Below are 22,764 nucleotides of genomic sequence, written 5' to 3' on the forward strand. Positions count from 1 at the left end.
CCTCCTGTTTTTACTTTAGCTTAAGCATAATAGATTCTGCTCAAGCCCCTTATTTTAACTCTGATTGTGTCTTCCTATTTCAAGCATGTTACTCATAATCAACATATTGTTAGATTCTGGTTTCTGATCTAGTTTGCTATCAACTTTCATTTTATGTATGAGATCATCCAAGTTACAGTTATAATGATTACTGTGTATTTCTCTCCATCTTGTTTTCTTCTGTTTATTCTCCTCTCTTTCCCCCCCTGCCTCTCCTTAAAAAATGTTTTGCTTCTGACCACTGCCTTCCATAATTCACCCTATGTGAAATTGACATTAACTCCACCCTACTTATTCTTTAGAATTTTAGCCACCAGGAATGTATACACCCCCACTTAATGATTTAGTGTGGGGGGAGGAAGGTCTATGACCCAAGTGTGCTAACAAGTGACAAATCAGAAACAACTGACTGCCCTCTGGGCAGTCCAGAGCCAAGTTTAAGTATCATTGGTATTGTTAAGGCAGAAGGGAGGCACAGGAAGTAATGCAAAGAATTGCCTTTAAATTTCATGGTCACTTCCTGTGAGGGGTCTTTGCCTTGGAACTTGACCATGGAGGAACTCGGGCTGGAGATCTCAGATTGCTTCCTTTTGGACTGTCACTCGGTGAGTGAAAAGGCCAACTCCTTTTCCTTGGCTTTTCTGGAGGCACTAGCCTCTGGAGAGGCCCTTCATCTTGGAGGAGGTCTCATGGGTGGAAGCCCTGTTAAATTTAATCCTCTGTCTCTCCCCCATCCCCCCAACCCCCCCATTGCCGGGGCCTCTGAATTCTTGCCTGGTTCAGACCAGGCCTGAGCAGCTATCTCTCACTCTCTCTTTCTCTCTCTCATTTCCTTAATTTATTTTCTCTATTTGTAAATAAACTACCATAAAAGCCATTCTGGCTTGAGTAATTCATTGGGATTTAGTAATTAAATTCCTGGCGACCAACTCTCAAATATTCAGTCCAACCATAATTTTTACTCCTTACAACTATCACCATTCCTCTCGTTCTACTTCCTCCTCTTATCCTCTTTCCTTCCTATTTCCCTTTTGTGTAAGATAGATTTCTGTACCCAACTGCATGTGTATATATGTTCCTTTTTTCAACCAGTTCATGAGAGTGAATCAGTTCAAGTGTTGCTGGCCCCCATTTTCTACTTCCATTATAAAAGTTCTTTTTGCATACTTTTATGTGAAATAATTTCTCCTATTCTTCCTCTCCTTTCCCCCTTCTCTCAGGGTATCCTTCTTTTTCACTCTTCAATTTTTTTTTTGAGATCATACCAACATAACCCATGCCTATGTTCTATCTAGTGCCCTATTAATGATAAAGCTCTTAGGAATTACCTGTATCGCCTTCCCATATAGGAATATAAACAATTTAATCTTATTAAATTACCTTATGATTTCTCTTTCATTTTTTTTTCATTTTTCTTTGAATATTGTGTTTTCATTGGGAATGTTTGAAAGTCTATAATTTTAGTAATACGCATTTTCCCTCTGAAGGGATACTCAGTTTTGCTAGGTTGGCTATTTGGGGATGTAATCTTAGCTATTTTGCCATCCAGAATATCATTAAAATCTCTTTGCTCCTTTAACATGGAAGCCACTACATTTTGTGGGATTCTAACTGTAGTGATCTCATTCTGGTGGCTTGCAGATTTCTCCTTTATTATCACTCTATTATTGCTGCCTACTTCTTTTGGCTTTTAAAAAACGTTTCATTGAGCCATTAGCTTTCATTTCTCAATTTTAATTTTAAAGAATTTATTGTTTTAGGGACAGCTAGGTGGCTCAGTGGATTGAGAGCCAGCCAGGCTTAGAGATGGGAGGTCCTAGGTTCAAATCTGGCCTCAGACACATCCTAGCTATGTGACGCTGGGCAAGTCACAACCCCCATTGCCCAGCTCTTATCACTCTTCTGCCTCAGAACCAATCCACAGTATTGTTTCTAAGATGGAAGGTAAGGGTTTTAAAAAGAAAGATGGGAAGAATTCATTTTCTTCAGTGAATTTCTAAATCTCCTTTTTCTTTTTTTACAATTCTGCTTTTTAAGAAGTTCTTTTTTTTTAGTGATGTTTTAAACCTCTTTTTTCCATGCAGCTACTTTTGTTTTTTTGTAAGGTTCTTTTCTAGTGACATTTTGTATCTTTTTTTAATGTTTGACCAATTGTATTTTTTTAAAAGTGTTATTTTCTTTAGTATTTTTTGTGCCTCTTTTGCCAAGCTGTTAATTTTCTTTTTATAATTTTCTTGCATTGCTCTTGTTTTTTCTCCAGTTTTTCCTTTACCACTCTAATTTGATTTTTTTTTCCTTTTAAACATCATTTTATTTGGTCATATTCAAACATAATTTGATTTTTAAAATAATTTTTTTAGTGCTTTCAGGAATTTGGGCTTTCATCCAATTTGTATTTCCCCCCGTCCCTTGAGATTTTGATTGTAGCTGTTTTGATATAATCTTATGAGCTTGTGTCTTAATCTTCCCTTTCTCCATAGTAGATTTTTTTGGTTAGGTTTCTTTTTTTGTTATTTGCTTATTTTTTTCCAGCCTATTTCTTGACTTTGAACTTTATCTTAAAGTTGGGCTCTTCTTACCAAAAATGTGCATATATATGTGTGTGTATGTATGCATATTGTATGGTAGAATTATTTCAAGCTTCAGGCTCTTTTATGTTGTTGTTTTTCCAGCTTATTTTGGGATTTGGAAGTGTTTGGTACTTTGAAGATGGTGTGATCTGTGGAGAAGTGTGGTAGCTGCTCTCCTAGTCCCCCCTCTAGCTCTTACCTAGGAAGGGTCCCTTATTCCTTGCATTTGCAACCACTGTTGCTCCGCAGGACCCCAGTTCCTTTTTATACTACAAGCATAAGTGCTTCTCTCTGACCTAGAACTGTTTCTCAGAAATGTGAGTATTGGAATTGCCAAACAGTACCTGATCCTGTGCCCAGTGCTATCACAGTGTGGTCCACTGTAATTTCTTTCAGAGCAGTTGTCTGGTTTCTTTGCCATTTCTAGGCCAAGAACTCTTGAGGCTGCTCTTGCTGTTGCAGCTGCATACCTCAATGTCCAAAAAGTGTTATTATATAGTTGCCTATATGTATAGGAGAAAAGAGGTGGCATTAGTTTGTGGTGTACAATTTTCATTTCTTGCCCTTGATATCTAGAAAATGTTATGTTAATTTTATTCTATATTCCATCTCTTGGAATGTATATTTTCTCTTTCAGAAATATTGCTTCTCTTTTTTGAAATTCTTTGAACCAGTCAGATTAATAGATTTGAATATTTTAATAGCTGGTTGAAAAAAATTTAACTTTAAAAAATATACCATTGAAGCCTTGCTTTGAAGTATGACCCTTCCAATATCTTAACTTTCTAATGTTAAATCCTTCCCAAATACTCATTAATCAAATTTCCTATTGTCTCTTCCTAAGAGGACTCTAATTTCTGTTATTTAATAGAGTAAGGGCACTCTTCTAGTAATGTTGAGATGAGAGATAACACTTATTTTTGCTAATTTTGTATTCAGATGTAAGTTGATTTTTGGTTCTGGGGATCTTAACTTCACAGTTACTTTATAAAGGATTCTCTTCTCAAACCCCAGGATTAGGTGAAAATCCTGAGATAATACCCCACCAGTGAAGATTGTGTGTGCACAAATATGCAAATAATTATGGAAGTCTCTGTTAATTTGATTTTATAATGGGGGAATTGGGTCTTAACTCTATAGCCTGTGCTTGACCTCCTTAAGGCTAAAGGAGCAGAAGAACAAATGAAAGTGAAAATCATTTTTCTTCTCTAAAGTTCTATTTCTCCTTTCTCTAGAACTCTGTCCTAAATGGTCCTTGTTGGGAAAGTCTTTCTGGTATACCAAAATTTCCTACCCTTCATTATTTGAAACCTTGTTTTCTAAAAATTTGAAGACTACATAAAATTTGAATCTATTTAGTTTCCTTTACTCTTAAAAAAAGTCCACCTCCTAGAAGGGGGCCATGTCTACTTAAAGTTCTTTTTATAGCACCATAAGTACATAAACCCTTATATGGCACATTGGCCTCAGACACTTCTTAGCTATGTGATTCTGGGCAAATCACTTAACCCCTATTGTCTAGTTCTTAATAGTATTCTGCCTTGGAACCAGTATACAATATTGATTCCAAGATGGAAGGTAAAGGTTTAAAAAGAAGTTTATATGGCAGTAATACATGGAACACAGTAGTTTCAAAAGAACTGAAAATAAATATCACATAGAAGATAATGTAGAGATGTATACAAATATGTGTGATCAGGTTGCTCATAAGGAACTTTGGGAAATGTGTGATAGAAATGGATTTTCTGGTTATGTGTTATAAGAGTAAGAACTAACAGGTAGATGGCCTGAATGCTCCACTGGTATCTTTGCAATGTGAGGAGAAAATGAGGAATGAGATGGATAAGATTCAGACTGTGACTTGTATCACTGGAAGAAACATCTAAATTAATGAGATCCTAAATTCCTTTGAGGCTTTGAAAAGTTTACCAGCTTCTTTTGTAGATAGTTAAGATATTAACATTAAAAAGCATTTTTTGGTGGCTTATTTGGATGGTTTCATCTCTCCCATCTTATTTATACACATCCTTTATACTAGTTATAATTGGACAAGTACCAGTTATAGTTGGACAAATGAATTTGTGATGACTTGTCATCTGCTTGATGTTAGGCAGAATTGGAACTTTGTACTGAAATGTGTTTTCTTCGTCAAACTATTATGGAAATCTTGATTGATTGATACAACTTTATTAAGAAAACAGCTGTAATTTGGTTATTTTGTAGAATTGCATCAAAATGATAGGCTTTACCTCTTTTTTTTTCAGTAACTGTTTTTTAGACATACTTTATTTTGTTTAGAAAATGTACTTTCCTCCCATGGTATCTCTACTTAATGATGAGTTGACTCCCCATTCTGTTTTTGTAATTTTATGCTTAAATGTTGTGATAAAGGATGGATGGAAAGGCTTTCCATCCTTTATCACAATGTACAAATACGAGTATTTCATTTGTGCATTTTGTTGTTTGTAGAGTTCTGAAGATGAATGGGTTGAAGCAGTTCCATTGCAGGTAACTGACACAGGAAAAGCCTGGAAAGTGAAGAAGGAAACGTCTGATAAAACAGAAGATGCGCAAATTGTTCGGGTGAGCAGCCTGGTTTCCAGTAAAGCATGCGTGTTCTTATGATAGAACTACATTTTTAATGTAAACTATAATTCCTTAAGATAAAGATTGACTCTGAAAACTTTGAATGATTATTATTAGATATAGGCCATGTTTTGGGTATTTGCTTCTGCTGAATCCTTTTTTGGAGGGATGCAATTGCTATCAGGTACTTTGGGAAAGAGTCCATTTTATTTCTGTCTCTTAGTTTTCAGATATCTTGTTTAGGAGAGAGAAGTGACAGCCTCACAGTTAGCTGTATCTATTATTCTTCAGTTAGTTAATAGGGAATTGAAAATTAAGTGCCAGTACCGATTATAGCAATTCTTTAATAGCTAAACTTGACTGTTCCATTCTTTTAAAATTCATTCTTTTAACATTTTTGTATGTACAGGAAATAAAGAAAAACAGATGTATAAAGATTGACAAAACAGCTACTAAAAAGTCAGTTAATACACATTTTATTCTAAGCCCTTGAATTGAAATGGCTTTCTTTTTTCATAGAGAGATGAATGGATGACCTTTGATTTTATGTCTATTAAAACTGTATCATCATCATCACTCAAAGATGAAAAAGAGACTGCAAAGAAAATAGAGCAAGAGAAAGCCCAAGTGATTGAACAGGTAATAATAGGACATTGAATGTATTCTTTATTCTTTTTTCTCTTTAAAGAACGTATTAAGGACTTGTCACTCATCAATAGCATAAAAATTTTAATATAAAAAATGGAAAAGAGGATTTTATATTAAATTATGAACTCTTCTGGTTTTTAAAAATATATATCAACTTTAGGATGGTAGTAAAATTTTCATTTCTTTATGAAAATAAAACTTAAGAAAGTAGATTGCTTAGGCAAGTTTGTGATATCTCACTGCTGAACACTTATGAGTTAAAAAGATAATTGTATTAATAATGTATTTTTATTGCATAATATTTTATAGAGCAAGGGTGCTATAAATTTCAGGTTATTTATGAACTACGTTGAGATAAACTTAGATCTTTACTTCAATATGATTGGTTTCCTTTGTAACTTTATGCATTTCATTAATTTAAAAACATTATTCTGAGATGGGGTTAATAGGCTTCACAGACTATCAGAAGGGTTCCATAGCACACACAAAAAAGTTAAGAGTTCTTCTGGAATAAGTTTTAACTGAAAATAAATGTAAACAGTATTTAAACTTGGAGAAAAAGCACAGTTCAGATGAGTTCATGGTGAAGCAATGTTTCAAAAATTAAGGAGTAAAATGTTTTTACATATTCTTCTTTAGTATTTGACATTCAGCAAACATTTCATTATGCACTTCTGTGTGCAAAGTGTTGTCAACACACACACACACACACATAAATGTTAATTGAAAGAGAAAAAAGGCAAAAATAATTAGGGGTTTGTAAGGGAATGAAGGAAAGCTTCCCTAATTCAGGTGAGGTATCTACCTTTTTTGTGAAGCCATCTGTTATTTCCCTTATGCACTCAGAATTGTTTAATAATTTCTCCTTCCCCAGATTACCTTGTATTTGATTTGATTACCCTTTCTTCATAGTCAGCCTTTACAATAAAGAACTATCCCCTTCCTTTGAATCTCTTCCTCTCTTATTACCTCACTGTTCCTATGTGGCAAATTATCCCTGTGGGCTCTCTCATGATGTTTCATATTTCATCTATGTTCTCATCTTTTTTTCTAGTCTCATAGGATGGAATAGATCTGTTTCCTTGCCAAGATTTCTCCACTTCTGTTTTTGATTCTTTTCTCACTTGTTCTAGTAGTTTTTTTGTCACTCTTGTTTATCTTCAATTTCTTCTTCTGTCTTTCACCTTTGCCTATGAGCATACTCAAATCTTTCCTTGCATGGAAAGAACATTGGTTTTGTAGCTAGAGGTTCTGAGTTGGAATTCTGACACTACTATTTACTAAATAAATGTATCAATTTGGGCAAATCACTTAGCCTTTCTGGGCTTATCATCTTTGAAATGTGGAAAGTGGCTTAGATGAATTATAAGGTCCCTTGTAGTTTTACATCTATGATCCTATGACCTTAATCTCTTCTTACATCTTCCCTTAACAGATAAATAATAAGGCTTGACAGTCATGGAAAGCCAGTTTATAGAAGAATTTGAATACTAGAATGAGAAGTTTGGTTTTGATGATATGAGCAATAAAGATTTTAGAAAAAGGAATTAATTAAAACAATGATTTAGGAAGATTACTCTCATAATAGTTATAGTTATTGGATGCTAGACTGATATTTTTCTACAGTTTTATCATATATCATTGGCACACTCAGATTTTCAAATACCTGTGATCTTATCCATTTGGAAGTTTCCTCCAACAATACAAATTATACCCCATATATATATTTATATATTTATATATCCATGTTTCGTGACTTTTGTTCATGTCCTCCAATAGATTTACCCTAGAGGGTCCACCTACCAAGGTGGAGTTCTTCCTCAGTTTCTCTTAATATTTTGAAGGTACCAGTGTAGCATTCCTCTCTATCTGTTGTACCTTCCTGTAACCATATAACCAATCCATCTGTTCCTATTAGACATTTCTTGATGGTATCTTATAGTCCCATTTTCTATGAACATCTTTACTGGTTATATGTTACAGCATTATCACACTGTATATGAGCCTTTCCATTATTCTCTGTGGTTTTTCTATGTCTTCAGAGACTGTTATATACCCTATCCTGCTATTGTATTTGTTATCATTCATATCATGCATTCATTGTTGCCATACAACAATACTAACAGATTGTATTTTTTTAAAAAAAGTTCTTTGTTTCCATGTAAAGTTTGGAGTCATTTAAGGAACTTCAGCTCACTCTTCATCTTAAATTTTGGGCCCAATTTATTGAGCATCTTTAACTCTCTGAGATCTACATACTCATGGATAACCTTTATAGGTTTTCTATACCAAATGCATGTTATAATATAAGAAATAGATATTTTTTAATCCATTTGATCTTTCCTGTGTGGATGGTCAGGCCAAACCCTTGAGCTAGGTTATAGATCTTTACCAGGAAATTCTGAAATATTCTAGCATATGATCAATGGTCATTTAAATCAAGTTAGCAGTAATTTATTAAGGGTGGACTATGCCAGGGGCACTGTATTAAGTGCTAGAAATACAAAGAATGACAAAATCAGTCTCCGCCTTCAAGGAACTGTTATTTTAGAAATAATAGAAATAGAAATGAGTTTAAGTGCAGTTGACCATTGCAACTTCAAAACCTCTCTTTTCTCTGTCACCACATTCCAGAATCCTTCTCTAGAGTTCCTAGCATGTGCTCATAGCATCAGGAAAAGTTTTGCTTTGAATTTTTCAACTAAGATTTTTCTAGATACACTTTGCATAAGTTTTTTACATGTTTAGATACATTTTGTTTTATGTAAAAGCATAAGCTGTATTGGGTTTTTTGTAATTTTCTCTTTTCAATTTTGTTAGATTTTTGTGAGATTTTTTGATAAGTTTGTTTTTCTGTATTAGCCTTTGTATGACAGTTTTATTCTTTGTAACAGCCATTGGTCAAAAAGTTTTTAATTTTATTATTGTATTCTTTTACACTTTGCATTTTGTATTTTGAATTTCTTGTTATTGTTTTGGTTTTGCAAATGTTTGCATTTTGATTTGCTCTATGTAACTGTTTATTGTAATTCCCTTTTTCCCTGGTTAATGTCTCTAGTGTAAGGTAGTGGATAGGAATAGGATAGATAAGTGTGGTATGTTTGTTATTTTGGGTAAGTATAATAGAATAGGTTTGCAATAAGGGTATATATATATATATACATATATATATATATAAATTCATACACACACATATATATTTACTGGTGAGCATATGACAAATCTTTTTCAAAAAGTTTTGCTCAAATGCTCAGAAGGTGGAATGTTATAGTAGAAATAATAGAAATAGAAATGAGTTTAAGTGTAGTCGAAAGTATATGTTAGGAACTCTTAGAGAAGGATTCTGGAATGCAGTGACGGAGGAAGGAGAGTTTTCAAAGTTGCAATGATCAACTGTACTTGCTTCCTGTCTTGAAGGAGGAAGAGCTTCTCATTACTGAACCTGTCTAACCAAGCCTGTTGGTGAGAGAAGGGAAAACTTTTGAATTCCTTTGGGAGTACCTTTTCTCCCAGGAGAGACACACTTGAAGAAGATCTTTATACCATCAATCCTGACTAAGAAGAAGTATTATCCAGAGCCCCTTGTTGTGTGAGGACTGAGGTCTTCACCTCAGACCAGGTCCAGCTGGGGTGAACTCATGTTACCTTGAGTTCATCCTTATCCATCTTGAATATCAATAACATCTATATAAACTGACAAGGAAGCATTTTTATTGTCAGGTAATATAGAGAGGACTTCAGGAATAATTAGCCAGAAGCAGAGAGTGTCAGGAAGCATCAAGAAACAGAAGACTCCATCTCGCAGTGGACTGAGAGGGAAGAGGGAAGTAAGAAACCTTAGAGATTAGGTCATCCTTGTTCCTAAATCCTTCCTCCCTCCCTTTTGTTTTTACTAATAAACCTGTTAACTTTTACATAAAGAAGTTTTGGAAGACAGGTTTGCGCTCTGGCCTAGTAGGGTAAGGTCCAACCTGACTTACTTCACAAAAGGGGTCTAGGTTATCCCTTGGTGGATAACAACATCCACACACCTCAGTATACCCCAATATTTCAGAACTCCCATTCTAAAGGAAGAGGCAACTTGTGAACAATTATATATAAACAAGATCCATACAGGATAAATTGAAGATTCTCTTAGAGGGAAGTAGGAGGCACCAGGAAAGTCTCTTTGTAGAAGGTAGGGGTTTAGCTAATTCTTGAAGGAAGATAGAGAAACCAGGAGGCAGAGAATTCTGGCTAAGGGGTTTGCTAGTGAAAAAATAAGTTAGGAGATAGTGTAATGTTCTAGGAATAGCAATGAAGTTACTGTCACAGAATTATAGAGTACATGGAGGGGAGTAAGTATAATGAAGCCAAAAAGGCAAAAGAGACCAGATTATGAAGGGCTTAAAAAGCTAAAAATAAACATTAAAAAAAAAAAAGGATCTGAAAAACCATAGAGAAACCTCCTTTTTAAGCTGGATTCAAGGAAGTAACAATTAAGAGACAGACAAAAAATGATCTTCATTTGCCTTGAGAAACAGTGCGTACTGGAGATCTTTAAGGAAGGGTTGTATGCCCGTTGGTCTTGTTTATTGTGGGGAAGGATTTTAGTTCAACTGTCACTTGGACTTAGGTGGCTTCTAGGGGCCCTTCTAACTCAGTGAGTCCATGTCATTCTTTCTCCAGATCAGAGGTTCTTAACTTTTCAGTGTTATAGACTCTTTTGGCAGTCTGGTAAAGCCTATCGACTTCTCAGAATAATGTTTGCTTATATTTGTAATTGAATGCTAAATTTCATTTAGAGGTTACTGAAAATAAAGTTGTAGTTTTTTTCCTGTCCAAGTTCATGGACCCTCTGAAATTTATCCGTACAATTCCTCTGACCCTAGGCTATAAACTCCTGCTCTAAAGTTTTTGTTTAAAGCTTTATAGTTAGTAAAGTAGAACTGTATTATGTACATCTTTCCTGATTCTCTAATAGTAATTTAAAATGTTTTAGTGTTTCTTTGCATATGAAATATTACAAGACATTTGGCCAAAATGAAAGTATTAAGGAAAACACAACATATTTTTATACATGGAAAAGAATACATTTATTACAGTACATTTTTAGTGTTTAATGGAAAACAATAAATTTATTACAGTACATTATTAGTCTTTAATGTACATTTATTAAAAATCATAGAATTAAAAACCTGAAAGAAACCCATAAAATTATCTACTCTAATTTAGTTGATAAGGCATACAGAAGTTAAATTATTTTCCCAAGCCTCTTAGTTGTGTAGTGACAAGAACTTAAATGACAGTGACTACATAACTGATCTTCATAAAGGCAGTTCTTTGAGGATGGCAGACTTCTGTAGAATGAGAATTTATGCCAACTGTTTAATATCTTTTAGAATGCTTAGCACTTTAAAAATATTCTTATTTAAATATATTCTTCTGGAAGGGAAAAATTCCTCCTTTAAATCTCAAAAAAAAAGCAATTTGTATTGTAATTAGTGTAGTAATGGATCAAGTATTTGTAATCCTTGATTACATCGTGTACTTTTTGAATTCTTGACTCTTGAAAATGTGGTTTGTTATAGTCTAGACTTTCTGAAAGAGAACTGAACCCGTACTGGAAAGATGGTGGGACAGGTCTACCACCAGAAGATAGTAATCCATCTTCAGCTGCTAAAGGTAATAAATAAGCAAATTTCTTTTAGGTTCCACTTTCAAAATAGCCTGAGTTTGTTTTTAAAACAGTAGATGTGTTACAAAGTCTAGACATAATAAAAGCTCCCAACTAAGATTTGGGAAATGCTAATTTAGGTTTCTCCATTGAATATGTAAATATTATTGAACTTGCTCCAAGAAGATTTATATGTACAATGACCACACCCATTTAAAATCATTTTGGCTTGACAGAAAAACCAACTTGAGGGAAGTTGACTTAGTGATTTAGGGGGATATCTACCCCAACCATGTGAAGACTTCCTGGTGGAATGGAACAGTTTGTTCCAACAGCCCTGAAGGTGGGTAAAGCAGACCCTGTGGAGTGCTTAGAGCTTGGTTAGACATTGAAGATGCCAAGGTTATTCACTGCATCCTGGGCCACTTGCCACTGGACTTGGATAACCTGGGAAGAGAGAATGAGGTTCATGACTGTGTAAATCTACTTGAATTAAATCAAATTCACAGAACATGATGTCAAAATGATGTCTTTGGTCCTCTTCAAAAACAAAGGACAAACAATATTATTGAACTTGTAACTTGTGTTACATCATCTGCAGCAGAAAATGGATGACACTAGTAGAACTTTATCCACTAGCCTACCCGCCTTAAAGGCTCAGCAAGATGTTGGTTGTGTGGAGAGAGGGGGAATGACTCTTAAGTCCCAGGAGCAGGATCCAAAACTCAGAGACTCCCTATCCTGTCATTAATATCCTCTCCTCTCCAGTCATAGAATTTTCTGTGTAGACAGTAACTTTATTCTTCTGGATTTTGCCTTAGGACTTTGCTGATTCCATGACAAGACTCACCTGGAAATCTCCAGGAAATCATGCTAATGCCTATTGATACGTTGTGAATGTTTTCTCTGTCTTTTTAAAAAAAAAATCAAAGTTCTCTTAAGCAGACAAAGGCTGTGCTGCCCTTCATAGGATTGATTTCTGAATGGATGGTTTGTGGGCTCTTAAAAAAAATTCTCCATTTTCAACTGAATTCAAGAAACATTTATTGAGTGACTTGTACTCAGAGTACTCTACTAATGCTTTAGGACTTAAGTTTAGATAAGACATGATCCGTGATCTTTTGGAGCTTATAATTTGGTAGGAAGTTTAGATAAGACACGATCCTTCATCTTTTGGAGCTAATGATTTGGTAGGGGTTTAATTACTCCCCTATAAGTTTAATTATCACTTAGAATAAAAAAGTCTTCCAGATCCAATGACGATTTTCTATCCTAGTTTATAGAGGATTCACCAAATAATTTATGCATAGTGCATTTAGCCTGTCTATAGTCTAGATGACTACAGCTTTGTGGCTAGTTGTCCATTAGGACTTCAGCTCTTTGTGGAATGCGTAACAGATCTATATAGATCTAAGCCCCTTCCTCCTCCCTGACTAGCCTCACTCTTAAACATCATTTCCACATACATTACCAACTGCATGGTGGATATTTTGATATTAGATTTCTCATAGACATCTCAAATTGTCCAAAACACAATGGATGATCTTTTCCTCCAATTTCCAAAATGTCTTCCAAACTTCCCTTATTTCTCTTGAGGATATGATCATATTTCCTGTCACCCATATTCTCAAACTTTTCATCGTCCTCCACTGTTTATCCCTCATATCTAATCTGTTGCTAAATATTGCTGTTTCTTCCTTCACAATATCTTTTGTATCCATCCTCTTCTAACTTTTCACGTTGCTACCACCTACAGTATTTCAGTGGTCTTATTCTTTGCATTGTCTCTTAGAACTCTTAATTTCCACACATTATGCCCAATTGATTTTACTATGTCCAAGTCTAATCATGCTACTCCCTTACTTAGTAAATTCCAGTGACTCTCACTTTCCTCTAGGATAAAATATAAATTCATTTTGTTTTTTAAAGCTGATTGTAACCTGTTCTCAATGTAATTTTTCAACCGCCTTATATAGTTATACTTCTGGTACTTCACAGCCTCACCACATGGGTCTCATTGATATTTCTCAGATATAACACCCTCTCTTCTGACTCTGGAACTTTGAATGGTTATCCCTCATGTGTGGAATGAAATTCTTCTTCACCTTATAAGATTCTCTGAGACACTTCTTTTACATGAAGCTGGGCCTGCTGCTTCTACTGCTAGTACTTTCCTTCTCTCATGTACCCTTTTTTTCTGTATATATTTATATATACCTATATTATGTCTATTTATATAGGTATGTCTTTTCCAGTAGAATGTAAGATCAGAGACTTTCATTTTTGTCTTTTTACCCCTCTGACCTAGCACAGTTCTTAGTCTCTAGTAGACATAATAAATGCTTGATACTTGATTTATTATGAAGAATACATATAAAGCCTTCATACACAATAATACATGAAAAATACATCAGTTGAAGAATAGTTGGAGGGCCCATAGATCTGGGGATGAGGGAAAGGCAATCATGGAAGCTTTTTAAGTAGGTGCCAGTTAATTTGGATTTTTAAAGGATGAGGGTATATAGAAATTCTAGAGGCAAAATGAGAGTAAAAGAAGTCATTTGGGTTTAGCAAATAGCATGATCAAGGTGGTAGGCCAGAAAACTCATTTTACATTTGGGAGGCAGAGTTCAGTTTAGTAGGTTCAAGGGATTGAAAATATAATAGGGAGTAATATTTGATAAAGCTGGAAAGGTAAGGTGACACCAGACTATAGAGGGCCTGGAATGCTAGTTAAAAGGACTTCAGTTAAAAAAAAAAAAAGATTTAGTGGTTTATTGCTCTTTGTGGTGAATTTAAAATAGACTTTGGAAATAAAGTGAATTTAGTGAAAAATAGAAATATATAAAATACCACCACCAAAAAACCTGGATTTAATGAAGAGAAACACTTCATTACAATCACCATTATACATCATTATAATCGCAACCTTTCCTCTCCTTTCTCCTCCTCCTCTCTTCACCATTGCCCAGATACAAAGGCATGACCAGATTTCCAGCACTGGTTTTCAGTCACAGCTCTCTGTGACCCTTTACTGAAGCAGGTCAGAAGCATGTACTGATCTGACAGCTATGTGTTTCCTTGGCCTTTATGTCTGTGGTCCTAGGCTGGGGACTTTGGTACTGGGCCTGAGAAACAGAATTGATCTTCAGTCACGGATCATTAAGGATCCAATTAAAATTTTTGATCAAAGAAGTGATTTGACATTATTAGTGCCTAAGGAAAATTATTCTGATATAAGAATGAAAGATTGGTTGGAGAAGGGAAAGAGTGGAGGTGGGGAGACTTGTTAGGAAGTTATTGTTGTAGTCCAAGTGGTAATATTATCTTGCATATAAAAGCATAGACAATCAGAAAAGAATGGAGTGAGTGGCTTTAGGATATATAGTACATTTGTTGACTGTCTACCTTATCTAGGACTTGTATGTGTTTTTATTTGGACCATCTGTGAATTAGTAGTAGCACCTTGTGTTTACATTTATGATAACAAAAACAGTGCTAAATTATTTTGTTTCCTTTTGGAACTTTATATAAACTGTTAATAGGAGGAAACAGTTTTTTAACAGTATATTCATTAGCATGTTAATTAAATGCTTATTTTTTATGCATTTAAATCTTTACAGATTAATCATTTTTCAAGGTAATTAATACTTCTTTAACCCTATCCTATCCTCATCTTACATCTTCTTTGTATCTATTTTGTATATATCTGTATATGTATATATTATTTTCTCTGTTGGAATGTAAGTTCTTCAAAGACAGGGACTTTATTACTGTTGACTTTTGTCTCAGTGCTAAAAAAAGCATAGCAAGGGCTTAATGCTTGTTGGTTGATTTTAAATTTTCAACCATTCACAGGAGAAGATACCTACCTATAAATGCATTGCTTTGTTTTGGTTCTTTTAATTTTATAACAAAAATTATAGTTTTAAAGTGTATGAAGAAGTTTGTAAAAAAAAAAAGTTTTAAAAACATACATGCTGACCATATGGGTGATCCTTTTATTTTCCTGCAGATGGATACAAAATATTTTAAAAATTTTACTTCCACTATTGTGGTAATTTTCTTTTGAAAAATGACTTTTTGTGTACATTGTGGTTTTATTTGACCAAGGAAATCAAGTTCTCTCTTTTGATGGTTTTGTTTATAGTTCATTTGAACAAATAAAATCCAACTAATATTTTTTCATTCCTTTTCATCTTTCTAAGACACATGGACGTTATTACCTTTTTGAATGCATTGTCTATCCAGGAAGTATTTTAAAAAATATTCTCTTATTTGCATTCTTTTATTTTTATTTTTGCATTTTATTAGGAATTACCTTTAAACTTCTGTGAAGTGCTTCTCACTATTATACATTTGGACTTTTCAGTAAAAATAACTTATATTTATAGATTTTATCCATTTTTCTGTTGCCTTATGTCATATTAGGAGATTTGTTGTAGATCAGAGGCTGGTGTTTGTAATCATGATATGATGTGAATGCATAAGTGGAGTAGGTAAAATGCTTTGGGGTTTTTGAATAAAATACTATTTCTTTAAAAAATTTAAGTAGGTTAAAGTGGAAGTAACACTAAAGCCTTAATACCTTTGTCATTCAGAGGATATTGTAAGGGTTTAAGATAGGAGTGAGAGCAGTTTAATAAAAGCTTTGCTTAATTTAGAAAGAAGTTCAGATAGACAGAAAAGAGAAAAAGAGATTATTAATCTCATACCCTATAAATCTACCTAAACTAAGTCTCTCTAATAAAATAATTCCTAATAACTACCTAAAATTTCCCAATACTATCTCTGTCTTCTCAGCACAGGTTCTTCTGCCTGGCACACCAGGCCTAATCTAGTCTACTCTACTCATCTGTAAAATATTCACTAATTAACTCCCTAAAACAATAGACAATCAACTGTCACCAGCCAACTGGCAGCAGCCCCTTGCCTCTGAGAGTCAGACAACCTGCTCTCTAGAAATTCTAGAGGCAAAAGACCCCTTCTTTCAGTGGCTGCTTCCCTTATTTCCTCACTGACCAACTGCCATTTTACAACCTTCCTGCCAGAAATCATTCCTACTTCCTCTCCTCAGTGTTCTGGTCTCTTTGGTAATAGAATCTTCAGCTCTGCCTCACTGCTCACTGAACCTGTCAGTTCTAATCTGCTGAGAAACCCTGCTTTCTCCTCTCTTAAACTAGACAAAGAGAGAAATTAAGAAAATCCCTTTAACAATACAAATTAACAAATTATGGTAGCTAGATGGCACAGTGGATAGAGTGCTAGACCTGAAGTCAAGAAGACTGATCTTTCTGATTTCAAGTCTAGCCTTAGACACTTATTGTCTGTGTGACCTTGGGCAAGACACTTAACCCAACCCTCTTTGCCTCTGTTTCCTCATCTGTAAAGTGAGCAGAAGGAAATAGCATAACCACTCCATTATTTTTGCCAAGAAAACTCCAAATGTGGTCCCAAAGAGTCAGACATTACTGAAAATGACGGAATAGTAGGTTAGCAAATCATATTAAATTCCTTTTGCCAGCTATTTTACTCTAAAATAGATATTTACCAAAGAATACGAAAGTGACAAAACTATTTCAGTCTTTTTTTTAAACCCTTACTTTCTGCCTTAGAATCAATACTGTATATTGATTTCAAAGCTGAAAAGTGGTAGACTTGGCAATGAGGGTTAAGAGACTTGTCTAGGGTCACACAGTTAGGAAGTATCTGAGGCCAGATTTGAAGCCAAGACCTTCTGTCATTATACCTTTCTCTCACTCTACTGAGCTACTTAGCTGCTCCCAAAACTATTTCTTCTAGAATTTGAAATCAGTTGGTCATTAGTTTGAGAGTAATAGATCAGAGCTCTTATGTTCAGAATTGTTTGATTTGCCTTTATCTAATTAATGATTTGGAGCATTTTAAAACTAAGATTGTTGATTGCTTAACTTTTTTCTTCTGAAAACTTCCTGTTCATATTCTTTGAACATTTATTGATTGAATAATGACTTTTTTCCCTGTAAATTTGACTCAGTTCCCTATTAATCTTAGAAATGAGGCTTTTATCTGAGAAACTTGCTGTAAAATTCACCCCTCTTCCACTTTTCTGCTTTTCTTCTGATTCTAAATGCTATATTGGTTTTGTTTGCATAAAACCTTTTTAATTTTATGCAATAATTATTCTTTTGAACTCCTTTAAACTTTAACTCTATATCTCATATCATCATGAATTCTTTCATTCTTCATAGATCTTACTGGTAATGACTTATGTGCTCCACTAATTGCTTAGGACAGTGATGGCCAACCTATAGCATGCAGAATACTCTCTGTGGGCATGCATGCATTACTAGAAAGGCAGAGGGACTCGGGCAGAGCTGTTTCCCTCCCTTTTCCACCATGTCTTATGACATTTTTTCACATCCCCCACCCGTCTGTCCAGCAGCCCAGTGGGAGAGCTTCCTTCCTTTCTGTGTAAGGTAAGGGTGAGGCAGGGCACACCTAGCACATGGTGGTGGTGGGGGACAGGTATGGCACTCGGTCTAGGGAGTGGGGTCAGCACTCTATCTCTAAAAGGTTTGCCAACACTGGCTTAGGCTGTCACTTTTTATGTCTAAATCACATATCCATTTTTCTTTATACTTCATGAGATGTTGGTCTATACCTAGTTTTTGCAATATTGCTTTCTATTTTCCTAACAGTTTTTGTTGTATACTGAGTTTTTGCTTTAACTGCAGTCTTTGAGTTTATAAAAAAATTAGATTATTGTGCTCATTTGCCTCTCTATATTGTGTACTTAAACTATTCCATTGATCAATTTCTGTTTCTTATATAGTACCAAATTCTTTTGATGATTATAGCTTCATAGTATTGTGCTCTATTGTAGAGTGCTAGAAGTAATAACTGAGGATTTTATCCTACAGCTAATAGGATATAATTGTTTTTTTGTAGGAGAGGGTAATGTAAGATATATGTTTTTGGGCTATCTCTTTGGCAGTTATGTGAAGGAAGAGAGAGAATGGAGCTATGGAGACCAGTTAGAATCTGTTACAGTAGTCCAGGCAAAAGGTGATAAAGTGTTGAAGTATATTAGAGAATGTGTGAATGGAGAAGACAAGTGCAAGAGACTTAAAGGTAGATTTGTTAAAGCTTGGTAATTGATTAGATATGGGGGATTAAAGAACAGGTAGAGTCAAGTGTGCCACAAAGTTTTTGAACCTGTAGGACTGGAAGGAAATGACATAGTCTGGAAATGGGATTTTTTGTGGTATAGTGTTTTTTTTTGGACTATGCTGAATTTGAAATGCTTATAGGGCATCCAAGTGGAGATGGACAGGAGGCAGCTGATAAGATATGACCTGAGTTGGGGAGAGGGTTTAGGGCTAGATATATAGACTTGACACCATATTCAGAGATGACAAATTTGACCTTTAGTTTTTTGAAAGACAATTAAATGCATGTGTAAGCAATAATTTGGAAAGGTTTAGGAAATTAATCATTAATTCCACAGCATTATTTCTTGTACTGCATATGGAATTAGATTTTTTATATCACAGTTGAGTTATTCTTTGAAATCCTAATACAAAGTGACAGCTTATTTTCTTCCATTTCCTTAGTAGAAATCTTTATTACAATTTCAGTGGAGAATGCTGTTGACAAACCAGCTTGAACTATTTGTATGTCCTGCACTTTTGTGTGGTGTTATTTTTTTCTTCCATTACTAAGTAGTTTTTAGTATAATATATACATATATATATAAATATATATTATATTATAAAAATATAATAGTATAATAAAAAGAAAAAATGACTAAACTGACTAGGTTTTGCCCATATTTATTTCTAATATTAAAGAATTTAAAATAAATTTTGATAATCTCTTGTTGACTAACAAACATTTAATCATTATCATTTTAAATTATGGGATTAACACTGTTGAGGATAGAGTATATATAATCATTAAATTACCTTACACTGTGTAATGATCAAGTGCAAGTGAGAGGATTTTTGGAACCTTGACATCAGGGTTGATAGAAAGTGTTGGTTGGAGAGCAAGGGATTCTGGGAAAGGAAACTGACTTGAGAAAGATGTACAGGGAATTCTTGGCCTTTTGAACTGAGTCCTTGACCTGGCAAGACCTGTTCCCAGGCTGAGGATTTCACCAAGAGCCACCAGAGAATATTCGGTTTCTGCATTCAAGTTCTTCCACAAACCTATCATCTGTCTGATATCTCCAGCCACCTCTCAACTGAGGAGAAGATACCTCAAACCCCAAAGGGGGGCTGTGGATACCCAGAGGAGAGAGCCCAGCTCCCTTGCCCCTACCTGCCTTCTTGCACTTGTCTCTTTGTATTTTCTTTAGGCCAGATAGATACATAAAATAATAGTGGGATTGTTTACTTGGGGGAACAAGACGAAGAAACCTGAGATTGTGATAACATGCTACTCAGGTGAGAGACCATGTAAGAAAACATTAGGGTAACCAAACCCCACTTTCCTTCACCCAGTCTACCTATAGATTCATCAGTAAATTTTACAAATAGCAGTCAAATTTGCCAAGCCTCTTGATTATATGTGAAATGGTACATGATCCAAGATCAACAGAGAGCCACCAGGACCATCCCCCTCTGAGGCAAAGATATGGTGATGGAATTGGTTAGAAATGCTTATTGCAAATGATTATTAGAAAAATAGCAAGCATTTACATAGTACTTAGGCTTTGCAAAACAGTTTACATATTCACTTATTTTATATATGATTAATTTCTATATAGGCTGAATTTTTTAAAAACAAAAGTAATTATTTTCTAATTAGAGTCTCTATAATTTGCATTCATGTATTGTTGGTTACTAACACCTTTGTTAAATCCTAGTACAGTGGCTCTTCATGATCTTGGGTTTTATAGGGCTATGCCAGTAGAAGTCAAACTCTGATAGGCACTATTGACCTGATTGAAATGTGTGTCTGTCAGAGTCAGCCTAGCTAATATGCACAGAAATTTATCATGGGTAGTTGGGATTTAATTGTTGTTTGTTTTTTTTCTTTTTGCCATAAAAGCTCGAAAAGTCCTTTAAAAAAATTATTTATTTAGAATATTTTTCCATGGTGACATGACTCGTGATCTTTCCTACCCCCTTTACCTTTCCCCTCCCAGAGCTGACAAGCAATTCTACTGGGTTATACACGTATCATTGTTCAAAACCTATTTCCGTATTATTCATATTTGCAATAGACCAATATTTTAAAGCCCAAACCCCAATCATATCACCATTGAACCATGTGATCAATTATATGTTTTTCTTCTGTGTTTCTACTTCCACAGTTCTTTCTCTGGATGTGTATAGGGTTCTTTCTCATAAGTCCCTCAGAATTGTCCTGCATCGCTGCTAGTAGAAAAGTCTGTTACATTTGATAGTGCCACAATGTATCAGTTTCTGTGTACAGTGTTCTCCTGGTTCTGCTCATTTTGTTCTGCATCAATTCCTGGAGGTCTTTCTAGTTCATGAAAACTCCTTAAAGTTGTGGAGGAATTGACATCTGTATCAGTGAAAAGACTTTATATACTAGGAGTTTCCCTTACTAATGAAATCACGAAATAGTGAGGGGATAGATGAATTTGAAACTAGACAATTCTTAATATGATTCTTCCCAAAACCCAAAGTAAAATTTTATGTAAATAATTGTCTAAATTGTTTTTTAAATATTCCTTTAAGTACCTAGCTCACCACGTGAGGACACACTTGGCAATGAGCTTTGCTTGAGGGGTTGTTAGAAGTTCTTAATCATGATTCCATGAAGTTGTTTTAAAACTATTTTGATAATTGTGTTTATTTCAGTTTCAATATAATTGACTTCCTTTATAATCAGGTCTATTATTTTTTTTTCGGCATCTAAAAGCATTATTCTGAGGAGACCTTAAGCTTCCCTATAATGTCACCAGCATCCATGATATAAGATAGGTTGAGAACCTCATGATTTTGTTATACAGTGGAAAGAATACTTGGATCCGGGTTCAAATTTTGCTTTTAATGATTACTATCTTTGTGACTTTTAGTAATTCACCTAACATTTCTTGACTTCATTTTTATCATATGCAAAATGAGTGGATTGGACTAGGTCCTCTTTGATGCCTGTGCCTGTCTTAGAGCTTTGATCTGCAATTTTTCCTAATTCAATGTCTATACTTTATAGATGAGGAAAATTGGGCCTTTGCCATTTTGATTCCAATAAATTAAACTCTACATTGCTGCACCAGAAGGTCCAGAGTCAATTTTGGGATGTGAATTGAACTATGGGGGGTTGAAATGCTTTTGCTTTGAATGTATACTCTTATGCTCAAGGGGACTGCCCCCAAATTGGCTTTTTGTCAACCTACTAATCATTGGTTTTGTTCTCTTTTCCTTTTATCCACAAATTATTACAATCTTTAAGTTGATTGTGTTTCCATGATCCTTTTGGGGAACCTGGTTTCCCAATAGGATCACAGGGAGATATGTATAAATGGAGATTTTGAGCCTTTGGACTTCATCCTCCAGAAGTCCCTTAGAATTTCCCAGAATTCCATTTTTCTGTGTCCCCAAGTTTTGTGTGATTGTATTTAATTGTGGCTGTAACTCCTTTCTCTCACTTTTTTGAACCTGTGACCAGACTGAAGTCAGGCAGTTCTTTTGTTTTAGTTATTATTAATAAAACTTTATAAAATATAATACTTAGTTATTGATTATTAATTTAAAAACCCATGCCTTTCTGTCCTATCTTCACTAGCAGATTATTCCCTCTGTTCTCTCCCTTTTGTCATGAGTCATCTGTCTTTTCATGTCTGTTCACTGCTTCCCTGCTGTCTATAAGCCTTCCTATATCTCCTCCCTTCATTAAATATCCTCTTTTGAACCATTTGCTCTCACTAGTTCTTATCCTATATTTTTCGCTTTTGTGACTAAACTCTTTGAGAAAGGCTATCTGTAGTAGTCCCCTCTTTTTCTTTCCTGCCTCCCTCTCCCCCATCATTCAACTGAAACTGCTCTCTCCATTTACCAGTAATTTCTTAATTGCCAAATTTGATGACCTTTTCTTAATCCCAATTCTTCTTGATCTTTTTGTAGCCTTTGGCATGGTTTATCACCTTCTTTTCTTTGATTCTCTCTTCTCTATAAGATATTGAGACATTGCTTTGTCATTTTTCTTCTACCATTCTGTGCACTCCTTAGTCTCCTTAGCTGTATCTTTGTCTTGATTATGCCAACTACTCTGGCTTTAGAAACTTCCTTTCTCTATGACCCTGGACAA

General features: G+C 34.7%; 1 protein-coding gene across 2 annotated transcripts in view; it reads left to right on the forward strand.

The window, feature by feature from the left end:
* CWF19L2 (CWF19 like cell cycle control factor 2) overlaps positions 1–22,764 on the forward strand; it is a 142,680-nt gene that overhangs the window by 16,473 nt on the left and 103,443 nt on the right. For both annotated transcript variants that reach the window (XM_056794442.1, XM_007494895.3), the window contains exons 4-6: positions 5,079–5,192; positions 5,715–5,834; positions 11,414–11,507. In XM_056794442.1, the coding sequence (XP_056650420.1) occupies positions 5,079–5,192; positions 5,715–5,834; positions 11,414–11,507 (328 nt within the window). The remainder of the gene's footprint in view (positions 1–5,078; positions 5,193–5,714; positions 5,835–11,413; positions 11,508–22,764) is intronic.

This window comes from Monodelphis domestica, chromosome 4, assembly GCF_027887165.1.
Source record: "Monodelphis domestica isolate mMonDom1 chromosome 4, mMonDom1.pri, whole genome shotgun sequence".
Lineage (NCBI taxonomy): Eukaryota > Metazoa > Chordata > Mammalia > Didelphimorphia > Didelphidae > Monodelphis > Monodelphis domestica.